At 39.7% G+C, this 17,307-nt stretch overlaps 2 protein-coding genes across 2 annotated transcripts in view; one reads left to right on the top strand and one right to left on the bottom strand.

Moving 5' to 3' along the window:
* NRG4 (neuregulin 4) overlaps nucleotides 1–5,206 on the bottom strand; it is a 59,377-nt gene extending 54,171 nt beyond the window's left edge. Inside the window, exon 1 of the mRNA XM_013957233.2 lies at nucleotides 5,035–5,206. The gene's annotated coding sequence lies outside the window, so the exon portion shown is untranslated. The remainder of the gene's footprint in view (nucleotides 1–5,034) is intronic.
* Nucleotides 5,200–17,307, top strand: part of TMEM266 (transmembrane protein 266) — a 62,213-nt gene continuing 50,105 nt past the window's right edge. The window contains exons 1-4 of the mRNA XM_013957007.2: nucleotides 5,200–5,254; nucleotides 6,362–6,462; nucleotides 7,566–7,671; nucleotides 9,928–10,116. Coding sequence (XP_013812461.2) covers nucleotides 7,658–7,671; nucleotides 9,928–10,116 — 203 coding nt within the window. The 5' untranslated portion in view covers nucleotides 5,200–5,254; nucleotides 6,362–6,462; nucleotides 7,566–7,657. The remainder of the gene's footprint in view (nucleotides 5,255–6,361; nucleotides 6,463–7,565; nucleotides 7,672–9,927; nucleotides 10,117–17,307) is intronic.

The following is a 17,307-nucleotide window of genomic DNA, read 5'->3' on the forward strand; positions in this document are numbered from 1 at the left end:
AGCTAAATAAATTGCACTTCTGGGCACAGAACAGGATGGCATTGGCATATGTTGAAAGCATCTCATGCTGGAGCGTGTGTGCATGTGACAGAAGCCTGTCCATAGACCTGCCACGTGGCACCCTCCCTATCCTCCCAGCAGTGCTTGTGTTTCCCCAGTTTCTGGGTGAGGAGAGGGCATAGGGAAGGAGCCTCAGTGGCGTTCCTCCCTGATATCCCAAACAGCAGCTCCTCCTGTTTCTTTCTGCCTGGGAGCACCATCCCCTGCACATCTGCAAGCTCCTTTCGAAGAGAGTAGGCTGGACTGGTCTCTCCTGGGGGGTTGTATTGGTCTAGTCCTCCCCTAGAAAGCAGCTTTTCTGCTTCCAGCTAGTATTATTTGTCCTACAGTTCAAATTTGCAGTGCTGAAAGATCAAGATTCAGATACTGAACGTGATGCATTGTGGAGAGATTATTATAGTTGTGTACAAGATAATTTTTCTTTTTCTGCCCATCTAAACTTCTCTCCAGGAAATATGAACTAGACTTATGAGCCAGTTTTTAGGTATGTGATTACATATTGCTCTTTCTTCCACAGCTTTCTGCTTAATTTCAGCATACAGGATGATCCCATGAGGTAGAATTATGGCTGCATGAGCAAGTTCAAATCTGGTGTTTCCTGATTTCTGAATGCCTGATTTTTTCCAATCTAGATACTTTTACTGTGATAGAGGGCTAAGTGGCTCTTTCCCCTTTCTCTGCTGTGATACATTTGAAAACTTTTCTGTAGATCACTTCATAAACAAAGATGCAACATTCAGTGTCCCTTTCCTCTTCCTTGAAATGAAACAAGCTCTGATATTTTCTTGTACCTCTCTTCTCTTCCGGAAGCACTGTAGGAAGCCTTATCATACCTATGAATGGAACTGGGAATCTGCAGTGTAAACATAACGTTTATCAAATGTACTTGATTTGACAAGGAAGTTAATTCATTGCTTATGTTTACTGTGTGGCATCTCAGTGTTCATAATCTTTTGTCAAATTGAATTCTGTTATGGTTTTTGAAACCCAATAAAGGATGTATTCCTTATCTACCTATGCAGAGCTGAATAAACAAATCTTCCTTAAATGGTTGGCCTACCTAACAGTGGGGTTGAGGAGGGTCAGCTTAATCAAAAGATCTTAATTTTTTTTATCACAATGAACTTCCCCATTAAAAAAATCAAATTGAAGAAAATGTTCAGTGTGAAGCGAAATATTAAAATCGGAGGGCCTAATTTCAACACTTTGGAGGGTCCCTTCCTCCCTCCTGACAGAATTATTTGCAGATTTCAATCCATATCGACTAGCTCACTGAAACTTCATTTCCTTGGAGGTTTTGCTCAGGTGCATGTTGTTCGTGGTGGTTGCGTTCTAACCCAGGCAAGAACACTTTAGGATGCACCAAAAGTACTGTTATGTAATCAAAATTAATTTCTTCAAATTTTAAAGTATATCAGCTTAGGATGCATTTATTTGTGCCCTGCCTGTACAAGATGCAATGGAAAAGCTCCGTTCTCAATTTTAAGTCCCAAATGCAGTCAATCGTAAAATATCTTCTTTTGCCATCCCAGCATTAGTGAAGTGTTAATTTATGGGAGACAGTGAACAGCCAGCTTAAACACAGTTGTAGAACTGAATCTTTAACTGTGAGGGTTTCTCCCTTGTGAAAGAGAACAAGAAGTCGGACCTGTAATGAGCTGTTGGCCAGTGTTGTGGCAATATGATGTTATGAGCAGAACAGCTGAGTCTTCTCTGCTCGCTGAAATGCTAGAGGAAGGCCTTCTCACTTGGATTTGTAAATGGCCCTGGGTTGTTCTTGTCTGGTAACGACACGCAAGGAGGTGTTGGGACCTCTCCTGCTGGAGCTTCTCAGGGCTGCCCTTCAGCTGTGCAGGCTTCTGGATTTCTGAAAATTGGACTTTTGACATATATGATCAATAAAAGTTTCTACATATGGATGTGTATGGATCTGGTTGAAACTGAGAGGTTGAAATGAGATTAGTAAAATCAACCAGTTATCAGAATTGTCAGGTTTGATCCCAGAGAGCCTTGTTTCAGTTCTGTAAGGAACATAATTTGCACTGGCAGAGATGAGTGAGGGTGCCATGCTCATGCTGACCTCCAGGGTGCCAGCAGTGGTGTTAATCACCAAAATTTTCAGCTGATCTGTGGTTCACCCGGGAGTTCAGTGTAGCTACCCCTGAACCACACTGCCCTTTTCTCTTTGAAAACTCCTGGGGGTAATCTTCCTGATTAGGTATTTCCCTTCTTTTTCAAAATTTTCCCTCTTTCTCTCTGGCTTCCTGGACAGCTCCATGACTTCCTTAAGATTGCCCCATAGGAATCTTAATAACTATCATTTCCATTTGAGCTTTAGACTGTGTAAGAGTTTTAACTTATAGACAGATGTAATAACATAACTTTTTGTCAAAATGAAACAATTCCATTTCCCAGTGTCTATTAGATGTAGAATATAAAGTTTCAGAATGATGCAGAAAACAAAACACCTCCACCCCCCCCCCCAAAAAAAAACCCAAACAAACACAAAAAACATTTTCTTTCCCTTTCCTAAACCTGTTAAACGTTTTTAGGTTGGGTGCTTCCTCCAGTTCAATATTGCCAGTGGTGGACACATTATCTTAGGGGACAATGCTGATTTAAGTGCATCTCCACCGTGCTGTTTGTTCCCGTGCCTGTACCCACAGCGTCCTGCCCTATCTCCTCCCTCACAACTATTTTTGGAGCTGTACTGTGGCCTGCATCAAGGAAGTAATCCTGCTATTAAAAAAAATTAAAACATTGTGTGTGTGAAATGCCAGGTCAGTTCCCTGATTCGGTTCCCAGTAAGGGTCTGTGTGCAGCTGCCTGGCCGTGGCTGGGCAGCTGGATGCTGTGGCGTGGGCAGAGGCAGGGCAGGAATATCTAAATCCAGCACTGCAGCTGGAGGTGGTGTTTCCTCAAAGCATCTCCTGCTGGGTTTTCTCCAAGTACAAACTGTGAGACCTCTCTGTTTCTCTAAGCTTCTGCTGAGGGGTTGTATGGAAAAATCTTTAGTTAGAAGAAAGTGTCAGAATTTGGTTTTGTAACTACTTGTCAGTGCAGAAACTCAGCCGGTTCTGTTTTGTACAGTAGCTTACAGCTTCATGGCAGATACTTCTCAGAGAATGTGTGCAAATACAACAAATAAACAACTTCCAGCCATGTGGTCTTGATATAACATGATTTCAACTCAGCTGAACAGGGTACAAGTTAGCAGAGACTTTGGCAGAGAAAGTTTAAATTGAACTGTCTTCCTACTCTCTCATCAGTGTTTTTCAGGCACACCACACTGTGGCATGAGTTTTGTAAGGCTGTTTAAACCAAAGTCATGGTTTTAATGCAGAAGCAGGGGCCAGATTTTTTTATTTTTAAGGTTTCTCTTGTTTGTTTGTTTTAGTTTACAGTGTGTGTGCATATATATATATATATATATATGTGCACACCACATATACTATTTCACATATCCTGTGCTTTTGCATATGCTTTCCAAACTGTGGTCTATGAATTGCTTTTTTTCAGCTGGACTCTGTCTCCTTTTAGCAAGCAACAGCTGAGGTGTGGCTACTAACATCGAAAGGTTGATGTAAACATTAACAAATTAACTCGGGCAGGAGGTGTACTAGGCAGGGGCAGTAGTGTGAACCTTTGCTCAAGTGCTGCAGCGCATGACACCACTTCCCCGGCTGCACGATTCTGAGCATAACCAGCGATGTGTGGAGCAGCCGCCTGCCAGGGCCCCACAGAGGAGGGGCAAAAAAAATCATAATTCAGGGTACACTTAAAAAAATGTTGAGGAGCACTGGCCTGTATATAATACCTATGCAAAGAATGCAGGAAGCCAAAAGGGCTGGGAAAGGCAAGTACAGTAGTTTTAAGGTCTTGGCTTGGAAAGAGCTCAGTGAACTGGGTGCAATTTTCTTCACCTACCGCAGAAGTATGAAGAGCTGAGTCAGCTCTGCTGGGATCTGCTGGGATCCCAGACGTTTCAAGCTGGACTATTAGTCTACAAACCTGACTTTATACAGAAACCTGGATGCAGATCTATGCCTCCCATCAGATTGCACTGGCCTTTCAGTACATACAAAACAGTATCTCAGTCATTTAGTCTAGTGAATGTTTATGTTTTTTACAGCACTCCAAACCTTGCACAAGAAACCTTTTGGGGTCAATTCGTTCTTTTTTGTCATATCTCCTTTTAAAACTATTTCTGATTAACTTGAGAAACTATGTTCCTCTTATAGCCAGCCTACCTTAAAAACACTGATACTGCGGAACAAACAGAACTCTCACAAAATGGCATTGCTTGTACTTGCATGGTAACTCGGCATGTACCGTGGGCTGCCTGGTCTCGGTTGCAAGAGAGGAAAAACACCCTGGAACTGTTTAGTGATTCCCTCGGATGAGAGCAAGGCATTTTTATCTACAGAGTGTTGGCTGGGCTCGTGTGGAAAGGGCAGCACCGGAAGGTTTCTGCTCTCGGGTGGTGGTGGAATACCCAAGGGTTGCCCTTCGTCCCCTGCCCCTCTGAGCTGCATCCTTGCTCTTTGCTCGTGCTGTAGCCTCTAGGAGTGCTGGAAAACAAAAGCTACCTGCTGCTTCTCGTTGCCTTTAAACACACAGTGACACAGTCGCACAGAAATTTCCTGTGGAACTTCGAAGTGGTTTATGCTGATATAAAAGGGTTTTTTTAGGAAGTTGTATACATAGCATGCAGATGGAGAGGACTGCATGGAAAGAATACATTTCTGCAAACTTCAGTGTATATTGAGACATTTCTGTTGCTTGGATAAAGCCTAGAAAAGAAGCATGAATCATTGTAATCTGTTTAGGATATATATACAACCTGTTACATCCACTTTGAAGGTTTCGGTTGTGCTGCCCTCTTATTGTACATGTTAACTACTTGCTAACCACTTGTATTTTAATCTGTTAATTCAGCTAACACATTAGTTATCTGCATGAAAAATTACTCACTTTTTGCCACTTTTTCTCTCAGGAAAGCTCCACTGAGTCCTTTGGAGACTTGACTCCCTCTATCTCCTTTCCCGTTTCTCTCCACGTTACTCGTCTCACCTTCATGAGCGCCTTATGTCATGGTAACAATCTCTGCAGGGAAGGCGAGTTGGACTCTGCTCCCTCCGGAGCCATCGGAAGAGCTTGCTGCCAGCTGCGAGTCGCTCCTTCAGCCCTAGAGGTGAGTAAACGCTTCCCTGTAGAGCTGCTAGCTCCAGTGAGGGGGAGCAGGTCTGGCTGATTGGCCTTGGTGATGGTCAGACCTGGTTGAGTTGTGAAACAAAACTCTATGGATACGAATATGTTTCTAGTTTAAAAAAAAAAAGAAAGAAAGAAAAAGAGAAGACTTTCTGTTTTGGAGAGGGAAGCATTTCAAGGATTTGTCTTACGTCAAGGAATTGCAGTGCTGCTGACCCTAGCGTTATGACTTAAATTCCATCAAAATCATGAGATTTATCTGAAAACCAAAATTTTAAAGAATCTAGCTGTGCATTTTTTGGTCCACTTTTTGTTTGTTAAACCCCCTTTGAGAGGGAGGTCATGAGTGTTAGCACTGTGCTCGCTCCAAAATAAATGGTGAGTTTTACCTATGTTAAGAAATTCCCACCTCCACATCCGTCTGCTTGTCCTCTGAGGTCAGCTTCCATCAGTTTTATTCCCCTTTCCTAAATCATCTGTATCCCCATTTACCTTTGCTTCTCCAGGCCTGCATATGCATATTCTCAATGTCCCCTTCAGTCTTGCAAGGCAGGTGTAGGGCACCTCATGCCTTTACTCTTTTCTCAGGCTGAGTGCTTAGAAAAACTTTTTTTGGTGAAACTTTCGTTTAAAAATTTTTTTGGAAAGTGTTGAAAACTTTCAACCCAAAAGGAAGTGTTAGAAAACTAACACCACAAAACAAGACTAATAGTGACATTTTGTTGTTGTCATGTTGGTAGGTATAATAATTGATATCATAGAACTGCCATAGGCACAAATTCACCAAATCCCTGTAGTGTGTGGTGTGACTTATACACGTGCTTAATTTTAAGTAAATGTTTAAGTATTTTGCTGCCTCAGGGATATAATAAATAACTCAAGGACTATGAAAGCCAGAAAAAAGACTCTCATTGATATAAAATGGATGTTGAATCAAGTCTCTGCTTTATCAGAGAAGGTTTTCCTGAAGAAAATTGGGTTGTTACTCTGTCTTTAGAAGTACTGTGTGCTTATAGATAAATGCTTTTGGCTCGCTTACCCGCCTGAAGAGTGTGACCACAATGCAGGCCCTTTCCTTTTGCATACCCAGGCACGTTATCTAGAAAGTCGGAGAATGGATTGACTACATTTTACAGTATTACAAGTTTACAGGACATGAATTAAAGCTTTGGAAATGGCTCTACAAATGATGTAAGTTCAGTTTCATTATTTGGGATCAAGTGATTGCTAAACGTCATACTGTTGTTATATTTAGATGTTTCCGTTGTAAATACTTTGCTAATTTTAACAATTCAGCTTGTAAGTGACTGCAGTAAAGTTTAGTATAGAGGTGTTTTTTATCATCATGAAAATTTTTCAGTGTCATTGTCAGTAATATTTTAACCTCATACATTTGTATTCTATTTATTTACCAATTACTATTTCTGTTTAATCAAAATAAGAGTGTGCTTCTGTATTTTGGTTGCTGTTTTTAATTGTATTTAGCATATAATCCTGACAATAGCTTTACAAAGTCTCCTATGATATCATTTTCTAAGAATTTTTACTCCTTCTCTGTTGTTCTCCACGCTACACTTTTTCACCTACCAAAGCCTTCCTCTCAGTATGTTTCATTCTCACCAGCTTGTTCACTTTCATTCTGGTTGCTGTGTGCTGGGCCAGGGTACAATGCAAACGGACTTTTGCCACAAGCGAAGGATGTGCCTTTTCCAAGTGTGTTAGTGAGTTTTGTAGATGAAAACATCATCTTGACAGAGGACTATCTACAAAGTATGTCAACATGAACTAACTCTTAGAATAGACTTTCCAAAGTAGCAAAGAAATTCAGGAACACATTTCCAAATGGAAAATGCTTGCATTTTAGCTTAAAAAAACCCTTGAAGCTAACATTCTTATCTATAGAGTATCTTGTCTTAATATGGTATACTATATTAAACTGTACAGAAAAAATGGATTGGCTTCCAATAGAATTTGTGCTCTTGAAGCCTTTAGCTTTCTTTGAAAATCTTCCCTTCTGATCTTGGTTATCTTTCTAAATAATCTTGTTGTTTAAAGCAGGGCCTACGTTGTTATGGAAGTATATATGCAAGCAGGTGCCCATGTGTGTAAACAAATACACTGTAACTGTACCTTCCATAATATAGAAGAATTAGCCTGAAATAAAAACACTTTGAAAAAGAATCACAGGGAAATAAAATTATTACACAAACTCTGTAAAATGACAAGGGATGTCAATGCAGTTCTTTGGAATACTTGCAATTGAATTTTAGATAACTTTGTTTTGCCTCTCACAGAAACCTCATCTTAGAAGGCTAAAAGTTCTGTGCAGAGCAGCTGGAATTAGTTAAATACTGGAACCACTGCTGATTTGATTGCATCCTCCAACATGACCAATCCTCAGTAAGTTCTGTATGAGGAAAGTTATAATTTACTTTAAGTACAAGGGAACAATTCCTACTTGTAGGAGTGTGTTGTTGTGACACCAAGAGGTTCCATCAGTATTACTGGAAGGAAAACTTGGTATTTTGAGAGGGAGCAGTAGGATTTGGTAAGTTGTCTAAAGACTGTGAATTAGCACAAAAAGGTGAATACAGTGAACATTGCAGATGTGTTACTAATAGCTAGTGGCTGAGAACTAATAAATCAATATCTTCAGGCCTATTGGCACTTTTTCTTTCCTGCCACCAAACCTGTTTCAAAGCTATTTTGCCAACACTGTTCTGTTTGTTTGTTTTTCTTTTCAGTCACTTCAGTCTCTCTGTTACTTAGTCTAAGAACACAAAAGTTAAATACTGGTGGGAGGGGGAATGCTGCACTAACCCATTTTCTGGTTTCCTCTGTAATACTGGAAATTGGATCATTGTACGCTCTTCCATGCAAGAGTGAACCAACGCGGCTTGGACTTGTAAAGGGAAAGTTCCACAGGGTGGCAAATACTACTGCACTGAAATTCAAAACCAAAGAAGGAAAAGTCTGGCTAAAATTAGCTCCTCCCTATGGCCTTCTGATTTTTGATTATTTACAGACGAATACATTTCTGTTGGAAATGACAAGAATCTCTATACTTGTCCATTACTAATTAGACAAAGAATGAAATGAAATAAGGCTTTAGGTCATCCAAATAGCAGTGCTTACCTCTACTTTCTGCCATCGTATGATATAGTCACAGCCTTTCCCTGCCAGATACTTGAGTTATAACAGCATTTTCAGATTTTTAAAGTGACTTTCTTGTGTGATCCTGGCAACAGTTAGCTCTTCTTAATTTAGGAATAATGTTTTCTATCCAAAAGGGTTAATCTAATGGTTAGACTCTGAGCAATACAGTCTTTCTCTACCTCTTTCACATAGAATTTTACCTCCTTCACCCAAATCTTTAGACTTACAAGATAGATGAGTTAGTCAAGAACTCTTCTAAATTATTCATTTTTTTCTGAAAAAAACGAGCAATTATTCAGGTTGCTTGAATAGCTGGAAGATTTTAATAAGTTTCTTTAAAACAAAATCACCTATGCAGTTTTTGCAGTCAAATAAGAAAGGGAAGTTGGGTACTAAGCACTTTTTAACTGTATCCCTAAGGAAAAAGAATATGTTCACACCTGCTGTTGAAAACCTCTGAAAAGTAGCCTGGGATTTCTTCAGAAGTTAACAAGCTCCCCTGGATGAAAGCTAGAGAGGTTTATTCTTGCACCCTACTCTGAATCAAATGGAGCAAGCAGTGTTCACTGGGGATTGCAAAGGATCAGTTCCTGCTGGGACTTGATGTGCAAACTCTCTCCTGTAATGAAGTTATCTTTGGCGTACACTAGATAATCTGCTAACTGACAGTCCTTTGAGTTTCTAGGTAACTAGCATCTTATTGTAAATGAGGAGACACGTGCGTAGTCAGGCTCTGTTTTTACATGCATGAGTTCCTATTAAGTGTTAGTGGGCCTGTCCAGATTTAGAAGTAAGCTGTACATATGGATAGTTAAGGTAATCTTTCTAGATGAGTTCATAATTCTTCCGAACCCTTGTTGTTCTTTCAGAATTACTTTGAAATAACTTGGTACAGAATGGTCCTTTCTGTTTGAATGAAACCAAGTCAGCATCTGTCAAAACTGTTTGAATAGTGCCTCTTTAGGAAGAGGAGTCAAACTCCATCCATTAATTAACAGTTGATTTGTACATGATAAATAAGAAGCTTAGCTATTCATTGCTCACTGATCTAAGCTACAAAGCAGTAAGATTTTAGCTAGCATAGTTATATGCCTTTTTTCTGTTGATGTTCTTGTCTGTTTTGCACAAATATTTTGCTGCTGGGTTCATAGTTTGTTTCCGCGATTGTTTGTTTGTTTGTTTATAATACAGTCATTTATATTTAGTGCTTCTGAAGCAGCTTCAGCAGAATCAAATGCCGTTCTTTGTCTGTGAGGTTTCTGTTGACTTCAGTGGGATCTACTAAAGACAAGTTTGGACGAATTTGGGCTAGACATCACCTTCCTCAATGACCTTGCAACAGCCTTTTAAGTCTTCTTTTTAGGATTCTATGAAGTTATTGTTTCTCTCTTATTTTTACTGATTTGTTTGTTTATTTATTTTTTATTTGTTTAAATAATTTGTGTGTGTGTGTGGAGAAATAGAGAAAGGTTTTTTTTTATTTGCTTATTTTATTTTCAGGCCTACAATAGAAGGCGGTGTTTCAGAAGTTGAGATAATTTCACAACAAGTGGAGGAAGAGACCAAAAGTATTGCTCCTGTACACCTTGTTAATTTTGCTTATCGAGATCTACCCTTAGCTGCACTCGATCTGTCTGTGGCTGGGTCCCAGCTTTTGTCAAATTTGGATGAGGAATACCAAAGAGAAGGGTAAGTATGAACAACAGAATTTTGTTTTATAGATTTATCTTAAAGAAATTTCATAGCCTGTAAAAAAGAAAACCTTAAGATGGAGAAGTGCAGCCACTTGTCCTCAAACTCATTTTAAAACCACTATCACAGGATAGAAATGACTTTTCTAATATAACTACTCCAAGCTGGTACTGGGCTCTTTGTAATTAAGTAATTTCTGGCTGCTGTTTGACCGCAGTCTGGAAGCCTTCTGTCAGACAGGGAAAACCAGACCGACACTCTAGCCTGACAGACAAGCAGAATGGCCTGGTGAAGGCTCTGTGAAAAAGGTGTTTCAGAAGGGTTTCAGGATAACAGGTGGTTAGTTACTGTGATTCTTTTTACATATGTATGCATCTCCTGATCAAGAGATAATGACTTAGTACTCCATCTTCCTGGGCAGTGGAGGTGCTTTTCACAGAATAATTTGTACAGCGTAATTTGCTTGTATGAGACCATTGTCTTTGAGAATGTGTATGCACATTACTCCTGTTTTCATAGAACATCTGTTCCAGGTTTGTTGGAATAAAAGGTACTAATCAGATTCATAATATCTGCTGAAACATAGCCCAGTGTCAGATGTGTAGCATTGTTGTTCTACGGGACATAAGAAGTCATCCTTCTGCCCTATTCAGTCTTGATGTGGCCGTAGTTTGACTCCTGTGCCCAGTTTTTCATTAAAGATTTAAGTTGGCTGGTGAGAATCCAGAGGAATGAGAATAACTAGATGCTCAGAAAACCTGCCATGGAGGAGTGATTGAAATAACTGTGTTTGTTTCACATAAAGAAGAGTACTCTGAAAGGAGCTTATGATAAGAGACTTCTCAGTGAGGAAGAGAATAGTCTGTTCTCTATCTCCATGGTGTTTAGGACAAGAAGTAAAGAGCTTGAATTGCAGCACAGAAGAGAATAATCAGGGTAGCAAAGTGCAGGGATAGACTACTGGTGTGTATGGGCGGGGGCTGGGATAGCAATCACTAGATGTCTTTCAGAAGACACATTTGTCAGGAATGATAAAAGTATAGTTTAACATCCCTTGGGACAGGGATTAGGTGACCACTTGTGCTTAACCCCTCTGATTCTCTGATTCTTGTTCCACTTTGTGTTGCACTGAATTTATATATACTCCACTTTCAGTAAGATCCCTCTAAAAGCACTTCACGGTAAATCATATAGAGCTCTCATGATGAAGACATTAAAAGGCTTTATATAAGCCTCCAATTATTAACAGCTGAATGTATTTTAACCTGTGCTCAGAAATCAGCAAGGAGACCTACTTGATCTCTTCTCAGCAGGTATTCTGCATGGCAGTCAGGAAGCACTATGTGGGGAAGGCTCTTGCCTCCTTTAATTTCTTTCCAAATTGGTCTTTGTGAGACATCTCCAGAAAACTGTTACTCCAAACAAGGGGAAGGAAATACATTTCAATTAGGTTATATAAGTATGGTACAACTGTAACATAAAATAACCTGCATAGCAAAAGAGGCACTTCAGAATTAATTTAAGTATGCAGGTGTAACCCTCAGGCTATTTTGGTGCTTGATGAATACCAATTTAGTTCAAATGTGCATTTTCATAGATGTTATGATCTGAAATTCCATTCTTCACAGTGCCTAAGGCCATAGATCTCTCATTGTGACCATTTGAGCAGCTTTGCAGTCTAAGCATGGAAGCAGAGTTGTCATTCTTTTCCTCAGCAGAGATCTCTTCCTTCACCCAAACTTCTCTTCTGGCTTTATCTGTCTGAATGGAAATAAGCAGATACTGTCCAGACCTCCCAGCTGCAGAGGGGATTCTCTGAAGAAAATTCAGAGCTTTAGTTTGTTTGTCTCAATGCATTTTGGCTGAGTATGTTCGGCTGAGTCCCAGGGCTGCATGTGCATCTGATGTCTTATGAAATTCAGGAGCAGAGCTGAGTTCAAGAAACCCAGCAGTAAAAGTAAGATTCTGCCCCCATAGCACCTTGTGGTTTGTTTGGGAATGTGGCTGGTTTTAAGGGAGTGGTGTGATTTCTTTCTCATGGCCTTGTTCAGATGTGACTGACTCAGTTCTCTTCCACCTCAGTAAGAAGGAGATACGGTAGCTGGGATCAGTTTGGTACAGGAACAGCCAGCTACATCTCCCTCCTGCGTGTGGAGAGAATGATGTGGGAAGGGCGGTGGCAGGAGGTGGCAGAAAGTGTCTAAGCTTCTGCCAGCATCCATGTTCCTAACTGTGAAGCTCTGTCACCCCAATGCCTCCCTTCAGGTTGCAGATGGAGATAACCGGAAGATACTACTAATGCCAGTGAGTGCTGACAGGTGAGATAATACTCATCTTCTAGCTCTCCTTGTCAGTCTGCCTTTGTCTCAGACTTTTAAGGGTTGCCTACTATATGCTTTTGTCTGAGAATTTCAGGGAAGGCGCCAACCTGTATGAACTGTGTATATTTGATACAGCTGTGTTGGTTTAGATCTGTAGCTGATCTAGGCAAGCTATAGTTTTTATAATTTCAGGGCTGTGCAGCAGGAAGGTCTGTCAGGTCCTTGCTCCCTGTGAAGAAGTAATAGAAGAACAGTAGGGTCTTGGAAAATCCTGATTTGTCGTCACAATCTTTCCATGACCCTGCTCTATTAAACCGCTGTGCTTTTCAATACCCTAGTGTCCAGGATACTGCTCCCAGGTCCTGATGTGGGTTGCCATGCTTGGTCACTAGTAAGTCTCCTTCTCCATACATCAGTCCATAGAGCAACAAGAGGGACATCAGACTAGAGATGAAGCAGGGGGCAGTAAAAGAGCCTCTGATTTAATAGTTTGATTGTGTGTTCCCCAACTTTCCTCTAGCTTTCATTCGTTAAGGCCAGAAGGTGTTCAGTGTGTGCCAGTCCAAACCCAAGTGCAAATTTCGCCTTATTGGTGAAGGACACCAAGGGAGTATTTTGTTTAATCTGAGAGAGAATTTCTATCAGGAAACAAGCCATTAATAAGCGACCAGGCACAGGTGGGTGGTAGCTCAGCCCTTTTTGTGTGCCTGAAAACTCTCAGATGGTACCAGACTAGCTACCCCTCTCACCAAAATAGAAAAAAGAAAAGGAAATTGGTCTGTCATTTGTTAAACTGACATTCCTGTGGCTTTAAAGATACTGGAATAAAAATCTTATTTTGTGCCATTTGATAGGGCTTTGCTCCATCTTATCAAATTCTCAGGGCAGTCAGTTCCCAGCTCTCTCTTGATATTATTAAGGGAATTTTGTGGTAAGTCTGAGCTATTTTTGTCAGAAATTCAGTTTACAATGCTGATCCCTGTGTTAAGCAACAAAGAGAGGACTACAGATTAGATGGCACATAAAGCCAGTCCCTGAAGTACATCTGCAAGATTGGCAGTAGTGAAAGGGTAAGGAGGCAAAAAAACCCCTTCCTCTGTTCTCCCAGAAATCCTCATATAAACCACAAACCCTGGCTTCTCCTGGTGTGGATTGAGCAAGAATTCTTTTCTCTATATATACTTCTCAAACAGGGAAAGTACCAAGATTTGCATGATGGAAATTGGTTAGTTTGGATGGAATCTGCAATGAGAAATGTTCTCGTTCCTTGTAAATCATGTAGGTGGGCTGGCATCACCTTCTTCGTACTGAAAAGGAGTAAGGTGCCTGTGGTCTCTGCGTATCACAGCGTGTGAAATGAGAGGTTGCTGCGTCTGGCTTGCTCTCCAGAAGCAGTCAGGCTGATATGCCTGGTTGTAATGGAGCTGTGGATCTTACTCTTCAGAAAAAGTAAATTTTCTGATAAATGCAAACAATATATAATTAAAACCTTTTGAGTTTTATGTGATTATAGCAATCTATGTATGTAAAGGTATATCTCTTCCACCCAGAGGAGCACTGTGAAGCAATAGTAGCATGGTTCTCAGAACCAGTACGAGTGTGATGCTACTTACTTAATTAGTCCTGTTGATCTGCCCTGCAGTTAACTTGTTAGAAGTCCCCTTAGATATCACTACACGGTGCTGTGCTCCATGCTCAGACATTGCAGAGGTGATCAACGCATATGCCAGAGACGTGTGGATGAAAAATAAGCTCATTCAAAAAATGTGCCTGGGTACTTAGGAGAACATGTAATGCACATTTCTAACATATCTGTGCCAAGTTGGGCGGTACTCTTGCATGTAAAGTAGCAGCAAAGCAGATGATTTTCTTTGTGTCTGTGAATTTATTGGGGAGTTTCTGTTTCCATTAAACTCAGTTTGTATGAAAAGAATAGGTAAACATTTCTTTAAGGAGACTAATCTCTCAGAAAGCTAAGGAGCTTTTTAAATTTTAACATTAGCTTCAAGTGCCACTCTTAATTTCTTTTTTCCCGTCAAGTTCTCTGTTTTACAAAAAATACTTTCTCTCTGCCATCAATGACCAATAAAAATGACTGGAAATTGTTGGGAAATTGGCTTCATGCAGAAAGTTGTAAGTGTGTGCTATAAACAAGTGGGGAGAGGGAAAAACTCTTCTTCCCATATTTTCTTAAGATTCCAATTCAGATGTATCATTCATAATAAATTATAAAATATGCATGATAGACTGGGTATTTTGGTGAAGTAATATGCAGTTAGTGGACAGTGAGCTTCTGTCTTGATAAAGATCTGTGTTTAATAGGGGTAGGAAGCAAGGGGAGGGAGATACAGTAGCTTTTAATTATTTGTTATATTTGTTTTATATTGCTGCTCTTGAATTTTCCTCTGTTAAACATAAATTTGAAACTTGAAGATGCTTTAAACTACCCTGTTTTACATCAACAGCTATAAAGGTTGAGAGTTCCACACAGTTAATGTGACTCAGTTGACATTAGCTGTAAATAGTCACACCATTGTAATTTAATCATTTATGATCATCTGTTCATAGCCTTAGATTTGCTTGGTTGCAGGCCAGCTAGAAAGTGAATTAAACTGTAGGGATACCTGAAAAAAGAAAACTGCAGGAAGGGATATAGAGAGAGATAAAGAAGGAAAAACAAAACTGAACAGAGAGAAGAGAGACATGTAGAGATTCAGAAGTTAACGCACAAAAGAATCCTTAGAGCTTTTCATTTCAAATTGGTTGCAGGCCTTCATTCATGGAAGTATTCATCCATCCTGGGAGAAAAGGATGTCTCTTCCTTCAATCTGCCTTCTGTAATTGTGTCAGATAGATGCCATATTTCTGGTTTTCATATTCATCTTTCAGTTTTTATTTTGATCTCTCTGAGGTATTTTACTTGTATTATCTGTAAGATTTAAAGGTGCTTTAACCAAATGGATTAGAACAGACTAAATTTCTGCTTTTTTCCTTTTCTTTTTTTTTTAATCTTTATCTGGCAGAATATTTAAAATACAGTCCCTTTTCTGAAAAGTTCGGTGCACCTCATGCAGATCCTTGAACATATCAAGCTGATACGTGGTGAATAATCAAGTCCAAGCTACAGATATGGTGCAAAGGTTTTGGATGGATGGCAGAACCGTTTCCTATACTGAGCAAGTTCCTTGTATTTACACATGTGACTTTAAACTTATTTTTAGCTGCCAGCCACAGTCTGAATCCAGAAAGATGATGCAAAATCTTAACAGCAAAATGTAGTGAATGAGACTGTAATGCTGATTTGTTCTTTGTGCAGTACTATATCACTGCTACTCTCTGTGCTCTGGTCCAAAACTAAGGCCTGCACTGCAGCAGAAAAGGAGCATTCAGTACTACCAAATTTGGGAGGTGACCAGCTCTTAACTAGAGAACACATGAAACGTTGGGCTATATTACAAGGATGCTCCATGATTTAGAAACTTTTTTCTAGTGCAGATCCATTATAACATTTATCCTTGTAAAATGCTGTTCTCCAGGATAGCTCATTACTTTCTGTATGCTAGTATTTAAATCCTTTTGAGTCTTATCTACCTCATAATGTCCATCTAATGTACTTTATCAGTAACACCAATTGATGGAGGGAGTGCTACTACAAGTGAAAAAGAAATTGATTTTCTAGCTCAATATTTTTCAAGCTTTTTTGATTTGTTGATCCTTCTTTCTTTCTTTTTTTTTTTTCTTTTCCAGCAGAACTTGATTTTCCTGGCTACTTTTTGTGGATAGAGGTGTAATAGAGGTAGCCCACAGACCACTGTTCACAAACTACTTTTCTGGAGAGTGGAAATGATGTGGGCCTAATTTATTTGGCTCAACATTGGAAATAATTATTTAAGTTGGACAGGATGTGGCTTCATGCAAAAATTGAAAGATAAATAAAGGGGAAATGTGGAAAAGAGAAATTTTAGGCTGGAAGGAGAGTCCATGAAAAGGTCAGCTAAATGCTAAGTAGCAATCTTAAAGCAAATCAAATATTAGGATTCATTAGGAAAGAAACAGAGAATAAAACAGAGGCCATCATTGTGCCTCTCTATAAATGCAAACTTTGGCCACATCTTGAACACCAGTGTAGTTCTGGTTCCTGTCAAAAAGGATATGGTAGATACAAAAGAACTAGAGAAGACTCAAAGGAAAATCACGATCAAAGCTGTGGTGCAACTTCAGTTTGAGAAATGACCTTGTAAGGTAGGACTGTTCAGTCTGGAAAAGAGATGACTCATGGGAGATTTGATTGAGATTACAAAACCTGTAGCAGAGAGAGGTTAAAATAAAGTCCAATTTCCTCCCTCTCCCGGTGTAAGTACTGGGGATATTAAAAGATTAGAGCCAGGTTCAAAACAAACAAAAAGAGGTGGTTCTTCACAAAGTTGGTAGTAGATCCATGGAACTACTTGCTAGAGGATATGTGGCTGCTAATAGCTTATCTGGCTTTAGGGGGAGGCTGGACAAGTTTGTGGATGAGAAGTTCATTGAAGGTTACTAAACAGAATCCTTGAAACCCCATCTGGTTCCAGAAGTCCCTGAGCTGAAAGTAGTTAGATGCTGGGACAGATTTAGGGGGAAATAATATATCTGTTTGCCTTGTTCTTGTTCATCTTTAGACATCTGTTCACAGCCACTACTGGAGACAGGATACCGAGCCTTTGTTCTGACCTACTATGGCTATTTTTATGTTTCTTAAATGTTGGTTTTGAGAATGATGTTAATATTTCAATAAAGACCTTAGCTTAAAAAGTAAAAGCATGATAAGCAAATTTACTAATGACAGGAGTAATGCTCCAGCTAATCACAGGATGTCTGTGAACAGTGA

Source organism: Apteryx mantelli, chromosome 15, assembly GCF_036417845.1.
Source record: "Apteryx mantelli isolate bAptMan1 chromosome 15, bAptMan1.hap1, whole genome shotgun sequence".
In the NCBI taxonomy this organism is placed as follows: Eukaryota; Metazoa; Chordata; class Aves; order Apterygiformes; family Apterygidae; genus Apteryx; species Apteryx mantelli.